The 27,959-nt window shown below is 40.5% G+C and overlaps 2 protein-coding genes across 4 annotated transcripts in view; one reads left to right on the forward strand and one right to left on the reverse strand.

The window, feature by feature from the left end:
• Positions 1-21,375, forward strand: part of rnf13 (ring finger protein 13) — a 35,847-nt gene extending 14,472 nt beyond the window's left edge. For both annotated transcript variants that reach the window (XM_008406834.2, XM_008406833.2), the window contains 6 exons: positions 10,137-10,224; positions 10,959-11,049; positions 11,502-11,607; positions 12,862-12,955; positions 19,933-20,013; positions 20,264-21,375. In XM_008406834.2, the coding sequence (XP_008405056.1) occupies positions 10,137-10,224; positions 10,959-11,049; positions 11,502-11,607; positions 12,862-12,955; positions 19,933-20,013; positions 20,264-20,622 (819 nt within the window). In that variant the 3' untranslated portion in view covers positions 20,623-21,375. The remainder of the gene's footprint in view (positions 1-10,136; positions 10,225-10,958; positions 11,050-11,501; positions 11,608-12,861; positions 12,956-19,932; positions 20,014-20,263) is intronic.
• A 1,913-nt stretch (positions 21,376-23,288) lies between these two features.
• pfn2b (profilin 2b) overlaps positions 23,289-27,959 on the reverse strand; it is a 10,674-nt gene continuing 6,003 nt past the window's right edge. The window contains exon 3 of one of the 2 annotated variants that reach the window (XM_008406830.2): positions 23,289-25,101. In XM_008406830.2, coding sequence (XP_008405052.1) covers positions 25,004-25,101 — 98 coding nt within the window. In that variant the 3' untranslated portion in view covers positions 23,289-25,003. Of the gene's footprint in view, positions 25,102-25,348; positions 25,525-27,959 lie in introns of those variants that run through there. The other variant, XM_008406832.2, reaches the window with a different exon arrangement.

A 27,959-nucleotide genomic window follows, 5' to 3' on the forward strand; every position in this document is an offset into this window, starting at 1 on the left:
TTTTCTCTGCTCTACTACGACGAGGAGACGAAACGTTTTCTCTGCTCTATTACGACGAGGAGACGAAATGATTATGGGCAAAGGTCCAGATTCTCTCTAATGAAATTGGTTTAAGTGGATGTTTTTGCATAGAGGAGTTGCAGTCATGATCTATTCCCCTAATGTTGTTTTCAGTCTATAAATAGTGAGTCTTTAAAAATTAATTGGCTCTAAAAGTTGCCATAAATTCAAGTTTCAGTGAAGGTAAAACTGGTTGCAGATTTGTTTCTTTTTGGGAAGACGTCATTTTTCCGTTTCTCCGTTTCTTTTCTGCATCCCTCCAGTCTGACGGGGAGATCTGGCTTGAGCCTCTGCCATAATGATTAGTTTTACCTGGAGACATCGTCACATGGACACACAGCTACAATCTAACAGCTCTTCTCTCTTAGACACACACATCCACACACACTTCTTCCCTTCCTCACATGGCAGGCTTTGTTTCTCCATCACTCGCTTTCCTTTTTTCTCTTATCTTGGCTGTCCCTTGCCTTAACTCTTGTTGGCCATCTCTTGCTCACACATTGACACTACCGTGCCGCTGTCGACCCTCCACCCCGTCCTTTCAGTCACACACACCCCATACAAAGGAAAACCTCCCTCCTTCCTCTTTTCTCCTCTCTTAGCCGGGATCTGTTCCCCCAGAAGCTGCAGGGAAACAAAGGGATAATAGATCCCATCTTGACTGAGAAGAGCCACTTGTCTGTGTGGGTGTTTAGTCCAGGGGTGTCGCCCACCCCCCCTCTCCAGCAAGCTCACTGTGTTGATATATTCTTTCTGTCCTGCAGCATCGAGACGCAATGGCGTTTTAATGGATCCGTGACCGTAATGGCCAATAAAAACATGCTAACCCACTTAACCTTCCTTAAAGTGTTAGCATTTCCCCCTATGGAGTATGGCTGCGTGTTGAGGGGAGGGGGAAGGCATCAGAAGATGCATACAGACTTTTACAGGGATGCCCTCCCCAGTGTGAGGTCGAATGTCGAGGAGTGTGTGTCAGAGATGGAGAGGGAGCAACAGGGATCAATTAGAGAGATGTTAATAATCACTCTTTGTGCATTCCTTCATGGCTGCTCTTTTTGAAACATCTCCAGAGGGTGAGGGTTTGAGCTTCCTGTATGGCCGGTACTCTTTGAGGTGTTGGGGGAGCGCCTCGCTGGTGACCTCGCTGGTGACCTCACTAGTGACCTCTGACACAGAGGGAGGGGGTTGCACAGGAAACTCCAGAGCTTTTTTCCCCTGCAATTTCCCTTAAGTCAACACCCTGTTTTAATAGCCGTGCATTTCTTGTTGACTTACCCATTCGTCTCCGTTTTCTCTTTAATGACAGACGCACCGGCACATCTGTAAATATAAATATCGTCTGTATGTATTGTAGAGCAGAAAGAGCTTTTATTGTCCCGCAAAAAGGAAATTTGGGTTTAACCACAGCATCACATATAAAGGATCACAAAACAAATTCCTAAAGTGTTAGAACAATATATATATATAAAACAAGATGAACAATAATAGTAATAATCATATACTGCACAGGACTGTAACATAAAAATATGGTGAGCTTATTAGAAAAAAATGCATCCGACTCACAATCTTATTGTGACTTTTTCAAAAATGTGCATATGCATGTTGAACATTAAAAAAGACAGGCTATTTACTATACAGAATATGAGTGTAGAAAACACGTGCAACAACAGCAGAAATGTCCTTTAGAAATGAGTAAGAACTGTGTATTCAGACACAATGATCTGTGAAATCATTCAATCATGTTTCGCTAAAGAAAACATTATTTTGTTCCGTTTTTCAAAGATGCATGATTATACGTTAGAAGCGCAGTGCAAAAAATATTGCATAATAGCCGTGTGAAAACCCCCCCCAAAAAAAAACACGTACCGGATTGCTGAGCTTTTTTTTTCCTCTGGTGGAAATTTCCCAACCTGAGACCTTTGTCGCGCTGTGATTCAGTCGGCAAGGCGCTTTGTGCCGATGCAGCATTGTTCACAAAGAACAAATCTAACTACATTCACATGTAGTTAGATTTAAAACTGGATGAGAAATGTAGTGTGGCTTGCACAGTTCAGGTTTCTGCACTTGTGTTCATAAGCGTTTGCATAGAGAAGGGAGCAACATTTTAAAAATTACACAAACACATTACTTTGACACTTCTGCAGCTACTATCAGTTTAACAAGATGAGTTTCTATAGTTACAGCAACAGAGGAGTTAGCAGCCATTACTTGAACAAAAGGAATAATAGACGGGTTAGACCCACAATTGAGCCTAAAGTATTCACACCCCTCACAAATTTAGATTTTAATTAAAAATGTAATTTAAATCAAACACTGTCATAAGTATGAACAATTTTGGGCACAGCTTTTTGCAAAAAGTATTTTAATACTGACACGCATTTCAAAACCATTAAAACATGACATAATTTAAAACATTCATTGTCCATTTGTATAGTGGGATGGAGAAGGATACTTTAATTTCTAATTTAACTAAACGGAACCTTTCTGTATGAGAAAGTCTGCAGTATCTCCCACCAAGCTACAGGATAGGTCTGTGGGCTATGCAAAACATGTTCATTACATTTAATACAGAAAATCATTCTTGATATTGAGATTTCACCCGATCAGTTCTGACTGACTGTTTCTAGAAGCAGGAGATTCCCATATGGAAGCACGGAAACATGCAAAAAGCGTAATAGTATATGTTTAAAACATCCTGACAGTTGCATTTTTGGTTATTTGTACCTCTGATTTATGTCTTATTTAATATTTCATACAATACAAGGCATGTTAGTGAATCTGTTGCTCTTGTATTTGAATAAATAAAATACAAAGAAAGAAAGAGCTTATTAGCTAATTAGCTCCACATTTACCTTTTGAATAGTGGATACATTTCTTCTTAGTGCTGATAAAGGTGATCCGAGTACAACAAGCGGTTCTCGAACCACAGTTTGAGGCACCTTGGATCTAAATTATTTTTATTTCATTCTGTGTATTTGTTAAAGAAGATATTACTCTAAAAAAAGCAATATACTTTTCAATTGCTACTTTATTCTTACTAATCCAGAAGTTTATGGTTCTTTGAAGGGTGCTGTAAAAACTAAATTACTGCAATGATGTGGGAAACTGGTTGGACCAGTCCTGTGAGTTCAGACAGTTTAGCTGACATGTTTACACCTTATACCTTTTGTTGCTATGAGACTATTGCTTATCTATCTAGGTCACTTTCTGGTTTTTTACAAGTTGAAGCCTAACCTGAGCGGGAAAAGGAGAACAGAGTACGTTTTCTGAAATAATCCACAACTAGGCGAAAAGTACCAACAGTTTAATTGCAGATGCGCCCAGTTTCTGCTGGTTACAGAAGTCAAAGAGAAAGAGAAGAAATCCCAGAGAGGTGAGGAGGGTCAAAGTTCCCTAACTCACTTGACGTTATCGTCTGGTGAAGTTCCTTCCTCTTTAGTTTGTTATCATCAGATAAAGCATGACTGGAAAGATGTAGATTAGCAGGGAGTAGTCTTAAAACAACACCTCGGTTTTAGTTAACAGTAGTCACAGGTATGAAACTGTGTCATATGTTCATCAATTTAAGTCAGCCATGGTGTGTGACTTCACCAGCAGCAGGGCATCTGCCCCTGAGGCCACTGATTTCCCCTCTAAGCCACTCTTCCTTCCCAGCTCTTCCTTCCAGCGAAATACTTTTCATAGCAAAGCCTGTTTGCAGTGCAGTGACCTAACGCCCCCAGCACCCTCCCTGCTCCACACACACACACGCACACACACCCACCCACACACACACACATACAGAGGCTTCTGTCTTCACTCAAACCAGGATATGGCCTCCTGCACACGCTCATAGTCTTATGACAGGGTATGACTTCGGCTGACTGGATGTATGACTCGCTGAAGAAATGTGTTTGTGAGAAAACGGTGGAACTGGACAGATCTCATATTGGCGGTTCTCTTGCTGGGCTGACGTCTTGTCTTTGCAATTTGTTGTGGCAACAAACAGCTCAGACTTGGTATCTCTGACCTCCAAGACTCACAGGCGCAAAAACATGAAGCACTCAAAATATATTTGTCCTTCTGAAACATCTCCATATTTTTCCACTAAGGCTGCAGACGTCGTCGTATTCTTAGTAGGAATTTTTAAGAGAGACCAATCTAGGTCTGGAGGACGACATGGTTGAACAACGTATCATGATACAAGCATTTCATATCAGTTGATGTCTGTAATTATTGATTATTGATTTTTCACTCTCTTTTTTTCTTGTTCTTTTTTTTCTGAGCAGTTAGAAAAAAAACTGCTCAGGGGCAAAACCTGAAACTGCTGCTGCACCAGCAGATTGTTGCTAGGTAACCATAAGTTACTCTAAAGGTTGTTGCTAGGTAACCAAAGAGTGAGTGAGTTAGTTGGTGCCACCAACTTGGCTTAGCTGTGAGAGGTTAAGCGGTTAAAGCTTTTTATCTGCCTACATCCCCCAGAATGCTTTGTGGTTCCGGATCAGTTCAGTGAAATTATTGAATGCTCTGTTCTTGGCTTAGCCGGCTGTGAGAGGTTGAGCGGTTAAAGCTTTTTCCCTGACTACATCCCCCAGAATGCTTTGTGGTTCCGGATCAGTTCAGTGAAATTATTGAATGCTCTGTTCTCAGATGCTCACGGTTTAATCTGTCCTAAGGATTGAACACAAATGACGCTGACTAGATTTGCACGCAAATAATATTACWGCTACAGTGAAATTCAGATTTACTATTTTATTCCTATTGGCTAATTACAAATACACGCCACACTTTTCATATTCTTCCGTCCAAAAAACGTCCTTACTACTTGTGTTGGTTCGTTTCAAGAACGTTTAATGAAAGTGAACTTTGCCATAGTAGTGTGATCTGATAAAGACTGTACAACTCTGGTACAGAGCTGGCTTGGCAAACACCTGACATGAGAAGGAAGCAACAATAAAGGGAGCTTGAATTATCTTTACTGCACCTGTATTTCAAACATTTATGCTCTTCAACACACCAACGGTGCACTGCATGAATTACAGTTGTGCTTTGTTATCTGGACCCGTGGCCCCTCCCTGCAGTTTGCAGCTTTATTGAACCCTTTATCTAATCAACCGTCTCTGGACCTTGAGAGTAAGACCCAACTCGGCTCTGCGCAGCATTCCTCTGAAACACAGAGGAGGCGGTGGGGGGCTGAAACCAGGAAGATGGGTTGGGCAGACTTCTGAAGAAGGTGGTAGTTTGAGCGATTTACCGATGCTAATGAGGATAAGTGGAAGCGAGTTTAACTTTGGTTTCGATGGAGGGAGATAAGAGTGGAGTTTGGTCATTGGGATGGGCAGAGAGGAAAGGAGAAATTACCTAGGAAGTGTGGCATAAAGAGAGGCGGAGTGAGAGGGGAAAGCTCGAGGGAAAGGAACGGGAGGGAACAGGAAAAACTAGACAAAACATAAGACAGTGTGGAACAGAGAAGAGAAAATGGTCTAATTTGATATGTGGTTAGATCCTGGTTTCTGTCTGCTGAGGTATAGAAAGAGTTTGTTTTGAGATTTGTTCAACATCTGCTGTGCTGCTCCAGCTCATTTACAAAAAGCTGAGGTCAGGTCTGCATTATGCAAATCCTGACCAAGAACTGCCACAAGCTTTGTGTGGTCTGAGCTGATCAGGTTCTGGGAAATTTTTATTTTTTTTAAAAAACACCAGGAAGGGAACAGAAAGGTTCTGTTCCCTTCACACACAAAAAAGTTCTGTTCCCTTCCTGGATGAAAAAGGAAGGTCAAAAAAAAGGAGGGATAAACTGTTTGTTTTAGCTGCAGCGCTGCATTAAGAGACTGCTGGCAGCAGATTTCCACGCAGCAGTGAAAGAGCTGCAAACTCACACACACCCACAGTCACACACACAAAGCGTGATGATGCAGCAGTAGTTAGTGATGCTATCAGCAGTCTTGTTTCCACACAGTGTTATATGGATCCTGGTTTAAAATAAACCGAATATAATCATACGATAGAGGTATATACGATGTAATCTACCTATAGCTCATCTGGGACAAAGATAAACAAAGTCGAGTCAAAAGCTGGGATCCAAACTCCTACTCTGGTTCCCTGAGACGACCCAGACACGTCCACCAGCTGTACACACTCACACACATCCGCCAAAAGGATCGAAAGCGCACTGACCTGCAGTAGAAACAACTTTGAAATGCCTCCTTTCCATTATACGGTTGAGTAGAACCATGTTTTCTTTTTTTTCTTCTGTCTTCACTTTGCCTAGCATTTCCACACAGTTACTGGTTATTCGATACAGCAAAGTCGACTTGCTGTTGGCCTCAAGACAGCAGTTTTATTCAGCCAGAAGCACGTGCAGCAAATAGTTTGAAGGTCACAGTCAGTTAAAAAAAAAATCTGGCATTTATTCACTTAGAAGGGAAAAATATCAAAGAATAACACAACATATAAATAACACTGCAAATATTTATACTTTCACAACTTCTCCACGTGTTACTGTACATGTGGAGAAGTTTAATGTATTTTACTTTTTTAAGATTGCTGTATAGTTAGCTCTTTCCAGGTAACCAAAAGTCTCCCCTCACCATGACGCTGCCACCACCATGTTTTATGCACAGTGCAGCTCATGTAACAATTTGAATATAGGGTAAAACGTTTAATTTTGGTTTAATGAGCAGAGTACCTTCCTCCACATGTTAGCTGTGTCTCCTGCATGACAAACTGCAAATGGCTTTAAGCTTGTTAATTAATTTCACAAATAAAGTGAAATTTCTGAAAGCATTTGAACTGTAGCATGTGTACGTTGATGCACAAACATAATTCCTCATGTAWAAAAAAGAATTCTTTCTAAGACTTCTTTAAAATAATATTATTTATATTTACAAAGAGACAACTGTCTTCATCATGATGCTTTGATGGTGTGGAAATGAAACTCTTTTCCTGATTTCCGAATTAGCCTGTTTTTGTCTTTCTTGCTGTTGCAGTATTGATTTCTTTTTTTCCCTTCCCAGTGGCCTTTGTGTCTCTTTTTCCTCCTCTCTCCGTTTCTTCCCTCTCATTCGTTTCAGGAATGCCTAGAATGTGCTTATCGGTGCCCATGCAAACACAAGTGTGAGCCGGCAGGAGAGGTCGAGTTACTCTGCAGAACCCAGTCAGACTCACTGCAGCACWAACTGGCATCCAGTCAGCCTGAAACCAGAACCAGATCCTCATTCTTCCTGTAAAGTCCCCTAAAAGGACCGGCTGTGCCAGTGTTTGGCCAAATATGAGTAAAGCGGGAAACAAAGCATGGCTCGGGCTAATTTAGGATACCATGGGACCTTTAGTTTGTTTTTTTTTTGTTGTTTTTTTTTACTGTTATTATTTGTGAACTTGCTACAACATGGTATGTAAAGTTAATAGCTCAGTAAACACTTTCATTATAAAGACCTGAAGAAAGTCTGATTGGATATGTCCAGCACAGCTAAGCGTTTGTCTACTTTTATTGAATTCTAGAAAGTCTGCTTCATTTGAGAAAGTGTGAAATCAAACTCTGATGAAGACCAGAAAAGCACATTTTGGTCCGCCTTAGGTCTCGGTTCAGGTGARGCGAACTCTTCGGATACATAGGTGAAGGTGAACGCCATGTGGACCAGAGAACCCTCCAAACCCAGGAAGCGAACTATAGTGCATTGCATTCTGGGTAAATACAACCAGAACAAACGCGTCTGGTTCTAGAGTCTTGTGCAAGTGGGAGGAATKACTTTTTTTCTTTCACWAAWGACAAAAGAAACATCCAGAACCACTGAAATATGATGCCATTCCATTCTTGTTTACTTTTCGTGAAGAAGGAAGTACACAAGACACAAACGTTTTGGTTTGCACGTTTTTGTAAAAAAAAAAAAAAACTGACGAAAAAGCATTTCTTACCTTCTTCACAATCTGAAAAATGTAACAAAGCTGCCATATTGGTCCCCAGTACAACCAAGACTACCAGCTGTGAACAGATGTTACGTTTATGCTATGAAACTTTACAGCCTCCATGATCACACTCCTAAAAGACAAGTAAAAGACAAATGAACCAGCCCATACTTCCTATATTTTTAAGTTTAAAGCTGTTGTTTGTTTATTAATCACCTTCACATAGGTTCTGTAAGACTGGGCTCTGGGTTAAAGCTGGTGACAATATAAGATTTGAGGTAAATCACTTCAGGTGCTACACAAACACAGGAGAAAAACAGTTTAGAGGGTCACACAACCCGTTTACCAAGATGATCAATAAACACATTTTTGATTATATAAACTATAAAACAAAAGCAATTTCTCATTAAAAGAGGTTTTTAAATTCATAGCCATTTCGTGCATAAATTATTCTCCAGTCGTCGGACTTTGCATCTTTAAACAGCCACACAGAAATGCATCCAGACACGGTTTATTGTGTGTTCCTCTTGTCCAGACGGCCTGCCTCTAGACGCACACTAGTAGCCATTGATGCCTCCGCACAAAGCATCCTCACAGGCAAACACATGCGACCACAATACAGCCACTACCATACGCCCTGCTTCACGTACGCCTGTGCATAAAATCAGTCTGACAAGGAGCAGACAAAAGGCCGGACTGTTGGCGTCCATGAAGGCCCCCGATACGCTCGCAGCGTTCACCCCGGCAGGTCTAAATGGATTTCCTCGCATCGCCGCAGAGGACAATGAGTCTTGTTTGAACTGCRGGGCTTGGACTCATGCATATACACACACAGCTGATTCCCAGGTTATAGTGAGAATCCTTTGTCTTTTAAGAAACATCAGACGACACTTGTATCCTACAGTGTGACTTGAACTGAAGAGATTTCCCTCTTCTCTCTCTCTCTCTCTCGCTTTGGTCTCGACGCGGCGCAGGCTCACGCTGTTCTCACCTTCCCCGTCTGGTTCCGTGTGTTAATTTACAGCAGGAAGGCGACACACGGACTCTGAGTAATGATTAACATCAGCCTTTCCTCTGTGGCTTCAGTCACCAGGGTTATGATGGAGACAAAAAAAGAATCTAACTCTGCTGTCTTTTATGGCTAAATATCATCGATCGCTGCTTTCGTTTGTGTTTTATGGTGTCGCTGCACAAGTCTGCTTTGTCCAGCTTTGGATCTGGAACGGGTCTGATCTGTGTAGATCTGTTTGTTTTTATGGCATATTTATGCTAAATGGATCTTTACATTGACTCTTAAGTCCAAGTGTACTTTTTATACTAAATATTGCATTACTGTTGAAAGGTTCCCAGACAATTTGCCACTTTATGGCTAAATATCCACCTTAAGGTTCAAACGAACTAGAAACAGATTAACAGAGATTAGAGCATAAAATAAAAAAGCATATCCTGATATCTATGATCAAGTTGCTGAAGTTGGAAGCTACCGCCGAATAAACTGGCCGATTATGTTATTATTAAATCAGTTCTGGCTGTTTTTCTTCTCGGGTTTTATGGAGAAAAGGTTTCAGCTCCACATTTATGTCCTTGTGTTAAAACACACAATGATTCATTGTGAGGTTATGCTGTCACTTCCCATTTCCTTCTTCACATCTGCTGTGTGAGAGCTCCTCTAACAATGACTAACAGGATACTGTGGCTCCTCTATGTGAGAGCGGCAAAAACAGCCTTACAGGTGCAAAGTTCGTCGTTATGCCAGTTTCCTTTGCATTCATGATGCAGCAGACCTGAAACTTTTTTAAAAATTATTTTAAAGTTGGCCTGTAGAGTAAATCGTAAATCCCAGTTAGTGTTGAATTTCTGGTGAGAATGGCCAATGCATCAAGGACCAGCCGTACAGTCTTCTGCCTGGAAAAAACTGACGTATAATTTTTAATACTCACTTAAGATTATCATGATGGGTTCCACAAAATATCTCAGTACACGTTTAGGTCATTATTGCCCATCCGTAATGGCAGCCATATTGGATTTTAAGGTTTAGTAATAATGCTGTAACTTTCTTGGCTTGAATCCCTAACKTGAATGCTGCACTTGCTTTTTCTAAGTCATTAATTGTAACTCGTTAGTCAACAGTGCTCTGATTTTCTCTACAAAAGTGTGTTTTCCCTTCATGAGAATGTTTTCTCTCCACTCAGGTCCTCAATGCACAAAAAGCTGGATATAAGGCGGCCATTGTTCACAATGTGGACTCTGATGACTTAATCAGCATGGGATCCAACGATTGTAAGTTAATGCACTGTTGTAGCCCTCACATGCTGACTAATCCTGAATATTCAGTATCTTGATTGTTGAACAAGAGGAAAAAGTCCAGCAGCAAATGTTCTGTAGCGAGGTTCTGGTGCCGCTGATGTTACAGACTGTGTGCAGCACCACTTTTAGAGGTTTTCTTCTGTCGTTTTGAACAACCAGATGTGTCAGTGTGCCGTGATCAAAGGGATTTTTTTTACTTAAACTGACCATTTCACTTCCCCTTTGAAAAGGTGTAGTTATTGTTTAATGAGTGCAGAAATGGCAGCAAACAGAAAACATTTTATTTATTCTTAGCGTATCCCCTGAACTAAAGCTTTTGATTCAAATAAACAGAGCTGAAATTTCATCCACCTCACTGATTTTACTGAGACTGTGTAATTATATGATGGGTCTATTGATTAGCTTTGAGAACAAATGAGATAAAAATTACTCCAATGGAAAAAATATATTACCAAATGATAAACACTGATTAGAAAAGCTGCTGAGCAGGACACATGTTATTGCATAAGGCTGTAGTTTATTAGTCAAACTGTTTTAACACAGCAAACACACATAACATTTTGAGATTGGGTTAGCAGCAGCTCTATAATAAAAGCTAAAACATAACTTAGAAATATTAAACAGCAGTTTTTTTCTGATTTTCTGTAAACGCACCATTTCTTTTTGCCTGTACTCACATGATGAATGTATTGCTTTTCTGTTTTTAGTGGATGTTCTGAAGCAGATAGTTATCCCCTCTGTATTTGTGAGTGAGCTCACCGCCAATGCTCTCAAAGACGACTACATGTATGACAAAGGGTGAGTCTGAGCCCAAAGGTTCGTTTGAACAGAAACCATTTCCTCCTCAGCTTCTCTAAATGCTGTTTGAAATACTAAAATTGATGCTCATTTTAAATAGTGTCTGAATCTCGCTGTGAAACGTCGTCGTTGCTGCTGATGTGATGTGTTCCAGTTTTGAAAGGCCTCCTTGTGAGCTCAGCATTAAGATCAGCTGGTGTGTTTGTGTGTGTGTCATCTTTATACTTTTCCTGTCATGTGAATAAAGGGCAAACATGACGTTGGCACAGTTTTGAGTACAAGCCTTCCTGGCGAACAGAAGCTGAGGAAATCCTCACTGAATTATGTGTAGTGATAGAATCGATGCGAACAGCTCCAGTGAGAAAATAAGCTGCCGTGATGTAGCTTTGACATGTTAAAGGTTGATGATTTTATTTTATTTTTTAAAATGTGTTTTCTGCCTGTTTCACCAGAGGACACCTGGTCCTGATCCCAGACTTCAGCTTGCCTCTGGAGTATTACCTGATTCCCTTCCTCATCATAGTGGGGATCTGCCTCATCCTCATCGTTGTTTTCATGGTAAAGCCTTTGTTTCGAAACTCATTTTACTGGCATTAGAGTGTGCTTTGAGCTCTGACTGGCCAAAGTTTGGTTTCCAAGCTCATTATATTGTATTTTTCTTATGCCTTGCCGCAGGTAGAAATGAGATATTATTCTTTAAGGAACTCATTTCTGATATCTGGATCTTTTGACCTGATTATATCAGTTTAGCCACAATTCTAATTCCTGTTCAAGTGTTGTAATAGATAAAGGTGTAGGCACAATGTTCAGAAATATCAGTGATCATTAATTGTTTAATCATTTTAAAATAAACATAAGTCTTGCTCTCGCTTGCTCTGTCGCAGCTAGAATGACCTGCACACGTCTCATAGAAAATACCGGTTCCTTTAAAAAAGCTTCCTCTTAATCATCGCTGCTTTATTTAGTGACACTCTTCCCAAAAAGCAACTAGTATCAAATTGATCAACTTTTTATGTTGTTATTGGAGACTTTTGGAAACTGATGTGAAAGCACATATCGTTCTCAATGCACTGACCCAAAACAGTCGTAGGTGGCCCAGTCCTCCTGTAGCAATCCATCACAACTGTATCAAGATCAGACATTTTTATGTTGGAAATAAAATTAAAATAAAGCATGTTTATGCTTTATTTTAATGCTTTATTTTATGCTCTCCTACATTAAAATTACATGCAGTGGTCAGTTATGCAAATTATATATCATATTGAAACTCTTCAGACAGCAGCTAGTTATTCTTTCCTACAGAGCCGTTTTCAGCAGTGCTCCATGTTGATTTTAAACACTACACTGATGTGGAAAACACTCCAAATGGACTGAGCTTATATAGCGCTTTTCCAATCATTTTGACCACTCAAAGCGCTTTACACTAGAGTCACATTGACCCATTCGCGCTCAATTGCTTATACACCGATACGCAGCTCGGTAGGCAATTTGGGGTTGGGTGCCTTGCCCAGGGGCACATCGACATGTGGCATGAGGAAGCTGGAATCGAACCTACAACCTTCCGATCACAAGACGACTACTCTATCCACAGAGCCACGGTCGCCCCAGCATCGTATTTATTGCTTAAATATGATGCCTTCGCTGCTTGGGATAAGGTCTGATTATTGAGTTTTGGACCAATTTGGGTTAAATCCACAAATCATCTGATTCGTGGTCACCAGTCAATTTCCTCAGTGCATTTCTAGTGATGGGCCTGTTTTAGCTCCTTATCCCTAAAATCCTGAAGGACTTTTGTTTCACGTTTCAAACCAGATCACAAAGTTCGTCCAGGATCGACGCAGAGCTCGGAGAAGTCGTCTGAGGAAGGATCAGCTGAAGAAACTTCCCATCCACAAGTTCAAGAAAGGTAAGGCGTCCTCAAACATCGACTATCAAAGTGAAAATAACAGTAACATTTAACATGATCTAAATATCCACAAAATACAGGTGGTATTTCATATTAAACAAAAAAAACCAATGAAGATAATGCATGGAAAATTACATTAGAGAAAATATTTTTTTTCCCTCTTCGAGGAATGTCTTTGACTTCCTGACAACACCTCAACGCTCCACAGAACCAGTCACACTGAAACTATTCCCATAAAAGCGTATTGGTGAGCCTGGTCCAGACATCAAGCCTTTGACTCGTCAACATTCGACAGCGTTGCCGTTTCCTCGACTTTTCCTCACGCGATCCGAGCCAGGGAGAAAGCACCGTCCATCTCTCCTCACCACAGCTCCGCACCTTGGAGTTAATCGGATTAATGTGGGCTCGATTTCTCCACAAAGCCCACTGCTGCAGATTAGAGCTCGTCTCTGTTGAAACTGGACACATGACTGCTGATTTGGAATGTAACTGTAAAAGTTTGGTGGGGGGGTTTTTTTTGAGGCAGTTTGAGCTGTTTTTTAAAATTATTTTTATTATTGTAAAGACAGACGGAGGAAGAGAAGATATACAGGGACTGCTGCATCAAACTGCAGCTTCTTCTGAGGTTTTATTAGACGACACCCTCTGTGGGTTTGAAATAAACTATGAAAAGTCCTTTGTGTGGCTTAACATGTGGAGGTTTTTCCCTGCTTGCCGTGTTTCCTCTTGCAGCTCTGCTTTGCAGACTGGAGAGCAGTGACTTCAGTCAGCTGTGCTGGGAAACACCCGGGGAGCTTTGGAGAAAATAGGTGGTGCATAATAAGTATTTCCCTCTCTTCCCCCGCCGCAAAGCCTCAAAGTGAAGTGGCTGAATGAGCCGAGCCGCTAGGACCCGCCCAGAGAGCACAGACACACGTTCAGCAGCAAATCAGCTATGAACCATGACAGTTGTTCACATTAGCCGTGTCATGGCTGCGTCTGTGGGGCGATCGGATCGGACGCAGGGTTTGCACGGTCTGCTTTGGCCTCTGTTACAGGGAGTCCAGAAAAAAAAAAAAATGGCTCTGGGGTTCTCGTTTGCACTTTCTGCCAGCTGAGTCAGAGCGTTTGGCTGTAAAGGACGGGGAYGCCAAATCTCTGCCTAATCACTTTTAAAGCCGTTCTCTGGAGCGGCGATAACTTGGCACAAACTCATCGCTTTGATTTGACCCTGGGGCGCTGCTGGAGTTTTCTGAGGACTGGGGTGTCTAAAGTTGTGGCCCTCGACCAAAATGAGCAAATACAGTGAATCTGGTCTGCAAGCACAGGTGGTTGATGCAAAGAGACACTGATTTGTTGTTTATAAAATTAAACTACTTTATCTTTCTCATCATTAAAGTCTTGCATATTTATTTGAAAAATGACTGGAAACGTATTTTTCCATTTTAATTTTTCTCTAATTATATTTCTCTTTTCAAGTTGCTCTCAGCGTGGCAGTTTTGGGTCTCATGGGCAAACATTGTGACAATGCTGTCTTAGAGGGTGTAACGTCCAGCAGCTAAGAAGAAAATGACTCGGCATTGGCTGATTCTAGCATCTTTGTTTCTGAAGTTTAGAATCAGAAAGAGAGCAGATTTTAATCTGCAGCATTTTCTGCCTCTGTTGTTGTCATCCTGCACCATTTTGGAGTTCATGCCTGAACTTTATGCGAGCTTATATATGGCCAGCAGAGCGTGAACAAATAATTTCAAGCAAAACATGTTGCAAAATTTGCTTAAAGTTTCAAAAGCTACGTTTTGTTTTGAAAATTGACAACATGTCTGTTTGTATAAACCTATTTTCTATTCAAATTTTAAACGAAAAAAAAAATTTGCTTTTATCTTTAATGTTTTAGAATGAAGTAAAATATGAAACCTTAAAATATAACTATTTTTTAAAGGAAACTTTCATATTGCCAAAAGAAAAATATATATAATAAATAAATGAATCCCTCAATCAATAGTGTCATTCTGTTGTTAACATTCTGTGCAGATATTGCATGGAAACTGCTGCAACTCGCCTTTTTTGTTACATTTACATAGGAAGCAGAGGCTTTGAGTTTTGCTTCATTTATTGAACAAAAATAAAACTTTTCCAGTGTTTGACCTGCCGATCCTCAATCAGACTATCAATGGAAAATTTAACAATTCAAATCTCTAAACAATTGATTGGTGCATCTTTGTCAAAAACATCAAACAAAACCTTTTTAACATCAATTCATTAAATTACAATGAACATTTCTAGTTATTTCTAGAGAATTGTTTGTGGAGATGTGAAGGTGCTGTCCCCCGCTGCTGCTGCTGCTGCTGCTGATGAAACACTTCTACCCACCTTCATGGTTGTTTCACACATTTCTTGATTCTGCTTCTTTGAGAAACTGGTTTGGATCTTTATAGATACACCAATGCCAATTTCTGGCTTTCTGTGAGCCTGGACTTGATTGTTATGTTTTAGTTTTTTTTCTAAGGATGGGAAAAAAGTTGCGTCAGGGTCAAATCTGATGGAAAATTGGCTGATTTCTCTTTCTAACAAAAACAACAACAAAAAATAGCTGCGTCTCGACTTTTATTATCTCTAACATTCTTCTTTGTGAATATATCATGCCTTTCTAAAGATGAGCTGGTGTGCAGCATCCAACTTGCATGTATGTGAACAGAAAACCTCAGGCTGACGTGAATATCAAACAGTGTGTCTTTCTGTATGTATAATACACAATGCCTTAATGGAAATCACGCCACCCATGTAATTAGCACACAATAGCAGCCTGAGCAGCGTCCTGCAACAGAGGATCTGTGTCAGTGTGTGCAGGATTATGTAATAGCTGCTGTCCTGGCTGTCAGAGTGTGCCGCTGCCCTGCCGTTAACTTGACTTATGATCAGGGTTTATTACAGAGCCTTACATCATCCTCACTCACTGGCTGGTTTGGGTTATTCAGACTGGCTTTCTGATGGAACGTTTTAGACAGAATCTGGACTGTTCCTCTGATCCCTCCTTGGTTATGATGACTCACTCCATTCCTCTCTGCGGCGCTCTGCATCCAAACAGTGGGCAGACATCTGAAGCACACAGAGAGAGCAGACCAGCTGCAGTGTGTGTGTGGAGTATGTTGATGTCAGTTCTGAGAAGCTCTCTCTCTCTCTGTGTGTGTGTGTGTGTGTGTGTGTGTGTGTGTGTGTGTGTGTGTGTGTGCCAGTCAGCCCGGTCTGGCTGGTTCCTGCTGTGGCGTGCTGGAGATGTTTTTTTTCTCCCTTTTATACTATTTTTTTTTCTGTCACACTTGCTTTCATTCGCTTGCTCGCTCTAACTCCCCCAGACACATTCATCGCTCATCCCAAGTTCAGTGGGCCAGTGTGGCTCCTTTGAGAGAGAGAAAGAGGAGAGGAGCTTCTAGAGTTTTACAAGCACAATCTGGGCTCAAACAGTTAAATGCAACGGATTCCCAGCAACTGAATATAAATCCCGATCTCTTTAGGTTAAGTAAAATATACAGTAGTGGCCACATTTAGTGGCTCCCATGAGGAGAAAAAAATGTGTAAAATAGATAAATTCATCTTTTAGAGACACTGGAAAAATGTAAAAATCAAAGGTTTAATTTGACCACAGAGGGGTAAAACTAAATCAAGTTTTTGTTTTTACATCATTGCTGCCACAAAAATTGATAAATAGAACATTTCTGAAGAAATCTGAATGGGGGCCGCTAAACTTTGATGCACCCGCATCAAAATTAGCAACAATGCTGGGTTATCTAAAATGTAGCATGTGGGTTACAACTAGCATAATGTAATCCATTCAGTATCCAAACAATATTGTCTAAGCTAAAATTGGCAACAATCCTAAGGTTAGCAACGCGTTCTCAATAGCATGTGGAGTATTATTAGCATATTGACTAATATGGATTTACTCCATTCAATATGCTAACATTGGTGTACAAGCTTTAATTAGCTAAAATGCTAATGTTGGCTAAATAAAGGTTTAGCTAAAATGCTGCCGGTCGCCGGTGGGCTTTCACTATCATATTGACTTCCATTAACACACTCCATTTGGTATGCTAAACTTAGCTTAGATTTCAAAAATTACCTAAAAGTACTTCTTTTAGCTATAAGGCTAACAGTAGCATGAGTACTTTCACTAGCATGTTAAACGACTAGCATGTTGATGCTGCCTTTAGAATGTGTGTTATCACAAGCATGGAGCCTCTATCATAAGCTAGTATGCCATTGTACTCTTTTTCTCAGCATAATATGTAGAGTAGATAAAGAAACAATGATGCTTTTGTTTTGAAAATTTGAGTTTCATTTTAAAAACTTACAATCGGATGTGTAACATTGGTTGGGTTAAAACAGTCATATAAAACCCAAAGCTGCAATTACCCTATTTTGTAGGGTATGTGTTGGTCTTATATTGAAAGTCCAGTGTTTAGGTTGTCCAAGTCTCGTGAGTCATATGGAACCTACTTCTTTTGGTCATCTGCCATCTTGACTCTTGGCAGTGTTCTCCAGCTGGTCATAACCAGAACCAGTTATGAACTCTATCCTCGGTTATGAACTCTATCCTCGTCTGTGTTCTGTTGTTTTGGTAATAAATAAGCCTGTGTTAACTGACCTGTGAGAGGTACACACAGGTGCAGTCTTTCTGTCTGAGCCAGCTAATTTGACTCAAAAAATCCCCTGGTCTGATCAGCATTTTCCCTCTCAGGAACCACAAGAGGTATGGGAAAAATGATCAAAGCGTGTACAAGGTTAAATTTTTTTTTTTTTCTTTATTTAACCAGGTAAGCCAGGCTGAGATCTAGATCTCATTTTCAAGAGTCATCTCTTTGCATCGATTATACCGCAATTCACATCTCTACCTCATTCACAGTGAGAGGGAGATGGTGTGTGCTGGGTGCTCAGATGATGAATGGCTGGGAGTTCTCTCTACCTCTGACATCCATACGCTCTGAAGCGCTTTGACAGAAAACAAATCAACCCCTGAGCAATTTCAAAACGATTCTATGGAAGCAGATGTACAGGATGATGACATGAACATGCATTATTGTGGGAGGGCGATATTTGTAGGTGTCCGGGTGAGTTAAACAGTGTAGCCGATCACCATTTAATGTGTTGCACTCAAAAATCTGACCTTTTAACATCGTTCCTTCACACTGTACAAACAGAAGCAGATTTGATTTGACTGATATAATATTTGAGCACACAACTGCTATCCTGAAGTTCTCCTTTTGTCCTCTACAATCTAGAGGACCATAGAAATGGCTATGGCGTACCGGATTTGGCCCGAGGGCCTTGAGTTTGAGACATGCTCCAGAAAAACAGAATCATGTATTACTATTTAGAGGTTCATAGAACTTTTGATGGACTTTAAAATAGTAAAATAAAGATTAAAAAAAATATATTTGAGCTACTTTCTTTTTAAAGGGAAGGATTTTTACTAAAACCCAACTAGAACATTTTCACCACTGATAATTAAAAGTTGCATTTTTCTACAGTTCTTCCAAGTGAGATTATAATACTGCAATAAATACATAATTACTAGAAATATCATAAAATACTGTGCGTTCCAAAGACCCTTTTATAAACACTTACTGTAGATCAAATTTATATTCAAGCTGCTGTGGATTTTATCTGCCGCTCTTGTGTAAACAGATACTCGGCTCACACCCGAGTTAAATTTGACTCAAAAAAAGCTGAAGCTGAGAATCGTGTCTATGATCAAAGTCGGGTGTGTGAATATGTGACGAGTTGTCGTTTTTAAGCGTTTAAAATCTTCAGGTTTCATATTCATCTTTAGACATTGTCCAAACAGAGGAAAGTGGTTTAGATGGTAAGCAGCCCTGTTCAGTGTCTCTGCAGTCTGCGGAGTTCAGAAAGTCACCAAACTTTTTTTTTTTTTAATTTTCCTGCTTCTCTTAGAATAGCTCCCGTATTGCTACAGATCAGCAGTTCCTGAGTGTATTCTGGACCCGTGCCTGCATTAACACCGTCTCCCATTCACCCCCACTGTCCAGCCCTGTTGGAGAGGAGGAAGGTTTGATCATGAAGATGGCCGATGAGGACGGCGGTTCTATTTCTGCTCGGGTTCTAAAGGAAACGGAGCTGAAAGTGTAAAGAGGAAGGGGGCCGTGGGCAAGCTGCTGATGCTTGGAGAGAAAAGGAAGAGGGGAGGAGGTTTCGATGCGACTCCCCTTCCTTATACGGTCACATGCAGCCCTGGCACGGACACAGAGTCCAGTCAGGAAAAGCATACTCTTTTAAAGCTTACATAAACACGCAGGCCTCCGCCCCCCAGCTGGGAAGAGAAGGGGAAGGAAAAACGAAGAGGAACTCTGAGGAATCTGTAAGGGAGTACAGAGACAAATTCCTGAACTTTCGGCGCGCGCACAAGAGGCTTTGCAGCACTTATTGCATCAGAGGCTGTGCAGCCTGTTGGCTATGGACCGGTCCAGCTGGGTGGGACGGACGGGTGGGATCAGGGACATATTTGGACAAAGAATGGAGGGAAACCTAACTTATGAGGAAGCAGAGTTTTTAATGGCCTGGTGCATCGTGGAGCTGCCTTCAAGGCTTTTGATCTCCTACAGAGGACTTTAACAGGGCCTTAAAAAAGTATTCACGTTTTGTCATGTTAAATCTCCAGACAAACTGTGTTTTACGAGACAAATCCATTGAAAACAGGACAAAATCCCTTCGATTCATTTTTTTTTTAACAAAACAAATCTGTAACTGTGATGTGTTTGTACCCCTTTTACTCTGATGCCTTTAAATTTAATCCGGTACCACAGATAACCTTCAGAAGTCGCCTCTTTAGCTGTGTTCAGCCCTTTATTCATCAGAACAAGTCCGATGAGGTGTCTGACTTGGTGGGGCAGTGAACCTCCCCCTGCTTATAGCTTGTGGGAAAATCAGTAAATGATACAAAAGTTTCATAGCAAACTGCTCAAAGGCAAATATTTTTATTTCAGGGGATAACTATGATGTCTGTGCCATCTGCCTGGATGAATATGAGGATGGAGATAAACTCAGAGTCCTGCCGTGCTCTCATGGTGAGTAGGCTCAACTTTATCAATATGATACATTTAAAAACAATGACTAAAGTGATGGACCGAAAGTAAAAAAATGACCACATAGTACAAAAAGACATCCCCAAGGAGAATATAACTTCTTGAAATCAGTCCCTTGTTCAGACGGTCTGAACTCTCGGCTCTTGGAGTCGCGCAGGAAGGCTTTGCCCAGGATACTGATGTGCGGAAAGGAAGCTTGTGTTTTCTAAACCTGATGCTCTTGTTCTCCTAGCCTACCACAGCAAGTGTGTGGACCCCTGGCTGACCAAAACCAAGAAGACGTGTCCTGTGTGCAAGCAGAAGGTGGTCCCCTCTCAGGGCGACTCGGATTCGGATTCAGAGGAGGGGGACAGCGGCCCCGACGAGAACGAGGTGTCCGAGAGCACGCCCCTGCTGCGCTCCCAGGCCTCGACCAGCGCCCACTCCTTCGGCACCATGTCGGGAGCGTCGCGCTCGGAGCAGGACTCCTCGGAGTACGACGACGACGACGAGCTGGGCAGCAGCGACAGCGAGGAGGAGGTTACCGTGGAGACCGTCGTGGTGCAGATGCAGCAGCCGTGCTCCGACGAGCACGACTTACCCCGAGCTTGACTGGCACCCTTGCATCCGCAGAGACTTTATGGGAAAACGGATCCATCATCTGTTTTTCCGTCACTGCTTACATTAGGCTCCCGTCCTGTGTAGGAGTTCCGACATGTTTTAACCTGAGAGGACCCGACTACAGTAGACTGATGCACTGTATTTATTCATGGAAAAGAGCCATGAAAAGGTTCCAGCTGCCCTCACCATGCCTGACAGAGAGCAGCATAAATATTGTCTGTATATATAAAGTATAAATCACAAGAAGCTCCATATTAACCTTTGATTACCTTCAGTCCTACATGTGTATATACATAGAAGCACTTCGACATGAACTGAACCACTATGCAGCGTTTCAGCTCACAGCAGTACTGTTGCCATTTTATTTCTAGCCTGATGTTTGCGGGAGTTTAGACGCCAACGTCTTTTGTGCCAGTTTTTCTGTTGCCACTGACTGACGTGGAGTGAAGCACAAGTCAGTCTGGACTGACGGACTAATTTAAGGCGTTAAGAAAAAAGAATGTGCTTTCTATGATGCATCACATTTTGATTTGTTACACAATGTTCCGCACATCTTTTGGCTGCTTTTTTTTTTTGTAAACCTGGTTATGCGTTTTGTAGGAAAAGTGCAGGATTATCCTGTTTAATTCACAAAATAATTCCTGTTGCCTTTTTAGTTGTATTTCTGTCCCGTTTTCTTCCTGCTCATGTACATTTGTTCTCAACGAATCATGTCAATAAATAACCCTGAACTACAAACGTTGATTCCAATTAATGTTTTACTTACATTTGCAAAGATCCAGTTGCCTCCATCCACCAGTTCTGGTTTCGTTTTCAAGCATATCAATGGAAAGTTGAGTGGAAGGAAAAAAATTACTTTAAACAGAACATTGCAGTTTGGAATGGCAAAACATGTTAAGATGGGTATACGCTACAGTACCTCTAATCCAGAGCAACAGATAGAAATAGAGTAATACGTTTKTTTTTTTTTTTCATTACTGAAATGATCTTAAGTTGTGGATGTGAGCTTGTATATTCCTATTCACACAATATTCCATACATTTCTAGACTTCCTTTTTAAAATGAATCATTCAGGACAATACAAGATGTTTACTTTGAAAGTGCTTGGTCATTTCTCAAAGGTGTGATTAAAGTTAGCTTCTGATTTTAAAGTGTAAAGGGTCATTTCACCACTTTTTATTCATCTGAATTGTGTCAGAACAAACCTAAAATATTTCTAAAATCACCACATGGGATATTTTGGTACCTTTATTCTCTTACAAACTAACTAGACCTTAAGAGAAAGTGTACAAAAGTATTGATTTCATCTATAGGTTACAGTTCAGCAAGTTACTCACTGCAGAACTGTTAAATTCAAGGTGGGGTATATTTAAAAAATAAATCAAAGAAAATGAGGAATTTTAAGATAAAAATGAGAAACTCATTCCAGGAGGATTTTCAGACAGCCAGACTTTACATTATTTTTTTTAAATTCCAAGTTCGTTGTATTTTCAGCGTCTACATTTAATCTCATCTCACAGTAGAAGCGAGAAACAAGAGTAGACAAAAACATTGAATAAATGCCTTTGCTGATCATGTGATGAGCAACTTTAGTCACTTAGCATTGCTACATCTCAAGACCACAAACTTTTGTGCTGACGCAATTCAAATCGACACATCCATTGCCTTCTTTAGTGGTCAGATGATGAGTCATATGGGCCAACCATTTGATTTTATTTTTCCTAGGCAGAACAATCTCATAATGTACTGCAACAGTTTAATCAGGTTCCCCAGTTGTTTTCCAGCCCTGTTTCTAAAACAAGTCTCATGTTTAAGTGTTGACTTAGAATTTTTCCATTAGTTAAACCTAGTCAAAAATGACCAACTAAAAGATACTCTTGGACACTTAAAAAAAAAAAAAAAAAAAAAAACAGCTCTGGTTCCCTAGACTAAATGCAGTCATTTGATTTAAGTTTTTAAACTTTGTGCCTTCATTTTTATCCTTCCTCCTATACATTCATCCATTTTTCTCTTATTTGTGCTATGGCATTTTAGGTCAAATTCAATCCCAATTTAAAAGTCGCATTTTAAAGACTTTTTTTAAGCAGTGGGTAATTAAATTTAGTTAAATGTTAGTGTAATCAGATATGGCCTCTCAGGTTAAAGTCGATTCAAAAACTCACTCAGACATGACTGGACTTTCCCCTTCTGTCTGGACAGACGCTTTCAACCCGGAAGAACAAAAGCAAATTTGTTCTAAGGTGAGCATTGCTTATCATCGGCTCTTGCCCATTCCGCATTTTCAGGCTCAAATGGAGCCAGAAAAAGTTAAAAGATCCTGGCAAGTACGCAGCCCTTCAGAGCTGACCCCGAGTTGTTCAGCCTGAAAGCAGCCATCAGGAGCTGCTGCAAAAGTGAAATGACCAACAATCTGACTTTACAGTAAGAGGAGAACATACACTCGTTTCATTTTTAAACAGATACCATTAAGATGCAACATAATTTTAAGAGTTTGTCATTTCTACAGGAAAATACCAAGTATTAGAACTTCATTGCAATGAGAACTTTGATTAAATCTGCAGTTGGAAGTCCACACACCCAGGTCTGATTAGAGCAGGTCAGAGCAAATTTACCATAAAATGAACAGAAGACATTTAAAAGAACAGAGTAAACATTCATCTGTTTGGAATAAATTTATTTGATCTGTCTGTAAACAAGGTGATAAATCAATTTATGGCATTTCTTGGTTTATGCATACGACATCAGATGCATTAAAGACTGTATCCCAGATGCAAGAAAAAAAATAATAAAGTGATGAGGAAAGGAAATGAACAGATCAGCTAACAGGACTTGAACAGTGTTTTTGAGTACACATATCCCACAAGGCCTAAGACAGTGGAGCTGTAGCTACAAATTGAAAAAAAAAAAAAAAAAGTGCCGATGAAATGACTCCATAGCCAACAGTGGGTAAAATCCATCTTACAGATCTCTACATTATGGCACAGGATACACATGTTCTGTAGTTAAGTTTCAACAAGACAACCATGAGCATCTTTGTTCCAACCAATACCATCGTCTCCCATTGAGTGTCATTTCTACTTTTAGAAGTTAGTCGTTTCTCAGTTGGACGTTAAAGTTAGCAGTTCTGAGCATGGACAGATCAACAGACACCCCCTGTAGCTCAGCTGACTATAAAGGCAATTTATTCCACAGTTATGTAGTTGTCAACACAGCATGGCTTTGTACAAATGCAGTTGTTTCAACAGTAATAGTGAGGATTTTTTATTTATTTTTCCAGATTCTCCCACCCTTACCTGCCCTGTACCCTCCTGCTCCCCCCTTTAGTTTTAGCCACAACATATCTGCCTGGTCACAGTTTTTCTTCATCAGAAAAAGTTAGTCATCCTTCACATGATTTGGAGCAGTTGTATAAACACCCGGGCTGCAACTACACTTGGTCCTATAAAAAAAACAAAAGCAAAATTCAAACTGGACACACTCCAGATTGGTATATGCTGGGATAGCTACTGTCCAAAAAAAGGGCAGCCTTTCAAAAAAAAAAAAAAAAACTTAACAGATGGCAAACAAAACAGTGTTAAGTGCCTGAGCCTGTTACTGTGGAATGTCCATGGATTTTGTGTAGCTGGGAAGTTTGTGATGCCGGGGTGGGAAGGGGGGATGGGGAGGACTAACTGCATCTGGATGTCATGAACTGGACTGATCCCAACCCCACTTCTATCAAAACTGATTCAGGATATTACAGCGACTCTGCCAGGAGAGGTGGGTAGTGTTCAATAAAAGGTCAGATATGATTTAGCGTCATCTGATTTAAGCCAAAATAATGGGGGGAGCTAAATAATTTGGCAAGGAGGAGGTTAGTGTGGCGTTTGTTGAGGATAACATGTAGACGGTCTCCCCTCCTGGACATGGAGGAAATAAAGGAAGACATGACGAGCTTCGTTAGAGCTCAAACGCTCCAAAGGCAAAGGCTGCTCAAGGAGGGAGTGTGTGTGATCTGAGAGGATTTAGTGGTGGGTACCATAAAACACAAAAGCAAGGATAGTTTACAAATTGATGCTATAGCTTCCTTTGTCTAAGTTCTGCCAAAAAATTATTTATTTTTTTGCTGGTCTTGGTAAAGTACAGATTTGTCATGACATCCTGTTTAGCAACATGCTCATTTTTACTATGGATCAACATAAGAGTGCTTGAAAGGAGATGAGAATACACAGAGCGAATGTGTGGAGGGAAGAGGTTCGAGGATAAATGGGGAGGGAGGAAAGAAATGGGGGGAGAGAAGGCAGAAAAACAAACTACAAACTAGGACTGGAAGTAGTGTCAAATCCAACAGGGTGGCAAGGGTGAACTGCTAGGTAGCTGGTTACAGGTTGCTTTAGTAGCCGACCTTCCTCAGGTACTCCGCCATGTCAAATGCTTTCTTGTTGAGCTGTCCTCCATGGACACCCTCTTTTCCCATGACAAGAACCAATACTGGAGTACACAAAAGGACAAAAAAAAAATTGAAGCAGCATGATGAGAGCAGGGATGGGAAAATAAAAACACTTTGTTCTACCTCTGATAAATATGAGACTATACTGTTGAGGCTGGGTCTCAGCCCTGCACCATTAAATGCTCCTGGGGGTGGGGGGGTTATTTGATGAGACTGCCTGTGTATGGTGTGTGTGTGTGTGGTGGAGGGGATGCGAGCTTGACAGAAACCTTTTTTGTCCTTTTGAGCTTTTTTTTTTGTTGTTTTTTTTTCCCCCCCTTTTAATTTTTTTCCTCCGTCTAGTACACCACAAAAGCTACTTCTAATCTAAAACCCTGAATCCCTCAAGTATTTTGCCATCGAGTATGCCTTCTTATTCAATCCGCCTCCATGGACCCCTTCTTTGCCCATTACCATGACCAAGACTGAAAGAAAAGAGACAGAAGGAACATTTAGAAGGGATGTTGAGATTGCACAGGTGAAGAGAAAAAACAAGCAGAGCCAAACAGCAGCAAGCAAGACGAATACGAAGAAAGAACCGCACGAAAAGCTGTGCAGTGCCTTTGGTTGGAAGGTTGTAGGAGGGAGAAACCATCATTTTCTTATCAGTGCTGCTGGTGATGAGACATATCACTACAATTAGACAGAGTGAGTAGGACATGATTAAAGATGTGTTGCATGCAACCTGTTTAACAGTGTACTTTCGTTAGGACAAGAACAAGCAGAAGCATAGAGCAGCAGGTCTGTGCAAGGCCTAATTAAAGCATTTTCACAAGGAGTTTAAGTGACCCATTTTGTTTAAGAATGGTGCTTCAAGGGAAATGTCTGAGTATAAACGGCAAATTCAAATTAAAACAGCAATAAAGGTAGTATTATGCATTTTCAAGCCACAGTGCTATTTTAAAGCACAATCAAGTAATCATTACTCCAGTTATAAAAAATGCTGTATATCAAATATGGCTTAAAATGTTTTTTGACTTTGTAATTTGGTGTCTTTAAATTGAACCTCTGTCTATGTTCTACTCCACCTTCCAGAACTCATAACAGGAAACCTCCTTTAACATTTTTAGTGCCTTGCTGCTGAAATGTGCTATACAAATAAAATTCGATTTGATTTTTACCAGGTTATACGCAATAATACCCTGAGCTCCGCAGATGCACAGTTCTACTAGGTGTTTACTAATTGCTGCCAGCTAGTCTGAAGGAGCCGTGGGAGAATGCTCTGTGAGGTGGAAGATCGGAAAGTGCAGCTCCGGACAGAAGCCTCACCTTGAATGAGATTAATTGATTCCTCAACATGCATGAAAAACTCAAGGCAATTCTCCAGGTATCTTTTTGATGAGAACATTGCAACATGTTGTAATGTTCAAAAAGTTGATTTTACATAATACTGCCCCGTTAAGAAACTAGAGATTGTGTGATTAGAGTGGTCCATGTTACTTACTAGGTAGAAGTTAGTTGTTCATTTTTTTAATTTTATTTTTGCCAAATGTCCATGCACACTGCACTAACTATTAGAGCTGCATACAAATTGAGCCAATTCAGTCAAGGATCTCAAAGTACATTAAGAAATGGGAGAGTTTAGAATCCAACATTGTGAACACACAAATATGTTAATATTTGCTGAAGCTGAACCAAAGCGAAACATTTTATGAATTCTGGATGAGACTGGAGCATTAAAAATGGTGGTTTCATTGTTCATTTTGGTCACTTGTTTTGTAATGTACGTTAGTGATTAGCAAGAAATTTTGGCATGTTTTGCCCCAAACATGCCAAAATACTATTCCACAATACTTCTACATTTCCTAAAACAAAAGACTTTCCAAGTAAACTTTAGTAATTTGATAAGAAATGGGAGTTTTGCCTCAAGAACCTAGAACACCAAATGTATCACATTTTTATCGCTTAGTTAGATTAAATAACACATTGCCCATTTGGGTCTCTTAGTGCTAAACACAGCTGCCTGCTATATTCACTACACCAGCAGCAGAGAAGAGAATGAAGCTTCTCACCAACATCACCAAAGACGCATGCATGTAGCAGCATGCTTAAGGTACCTCTCCTCAATACATGTGGGCACCGTGAAGCACCCAAAGCCTTGCACAGGGGAACGGTTACTCTTTAGAGTGGGCTGTGTTAACCAGAAAGGCAGACATTGCATGCAGTTCATGGAGGCTTAAGGAAATCCTCCCCCAGAAAAGGTGGTCAGTGCATAGAAAATAGAAATGTTTTTCTCACCTGAAAGCATTAACAGTGGAGGAAATGGTGCAACATGGGTTCAAACAGACAACACAGAAACCGCCATGACAGACAAGTCCATAAAGGCATCTTGAATTAATTATAAAGGCAACTATTTTATGCAGAATGTTTTAAAAAAAAGGGGGGGCAATAGAGAAGGCCTGTTAATTTAGTAATCATTTAAGTTCACTTAAAAAAGGCTACAGTCTTTGACACTAACCAGTTTTAGTCATCGCCACTACCCTATTCGGCAGACTGTTTATTGGTCCAAAGAGAAGTTTAAATTCTGAGTCATGAGAGACAAAAATCATGTACCTCTGTTTTGAGCATCAGACATGCAGCTCAAAAGGTTTACAGCTTAGATATGCAAATATCAATTTGATATTTAACCCGTTTAATCCCACGCGCAACTACTGTTGTCAGACTTTTTTTTTTTTGACTTCTGCAGAGTTTCCCCCAGAAAGCTTGATAAGCCCAGTGGTAAGTCCTTAATGGAGTCGAAAACTATTTAACATGACAGGAAATTATGAAAATATCACTAGGTAATTATGCGTTATTGGAAGACATTAGCAATACCCAAGGCAAGCAAAAAGAAAAAAAAAAAAAATTATATATATTATAT

Source organism: Poecilia reticulata, linkage group LG4 (genome assembly GCF_000633615.1).
Source record: "Poecilia reticulata strain Guanapo linkage group LG4, Guppy_female_1.0+MT, whole genome shotgun sequence".
Lineage (NCBI taxonomy): Eukaryota > Metazoa > Chordata > Actinopteri > Cyprinodontiformes > Poeciliidae > Poecilia > Poecilia reticulata.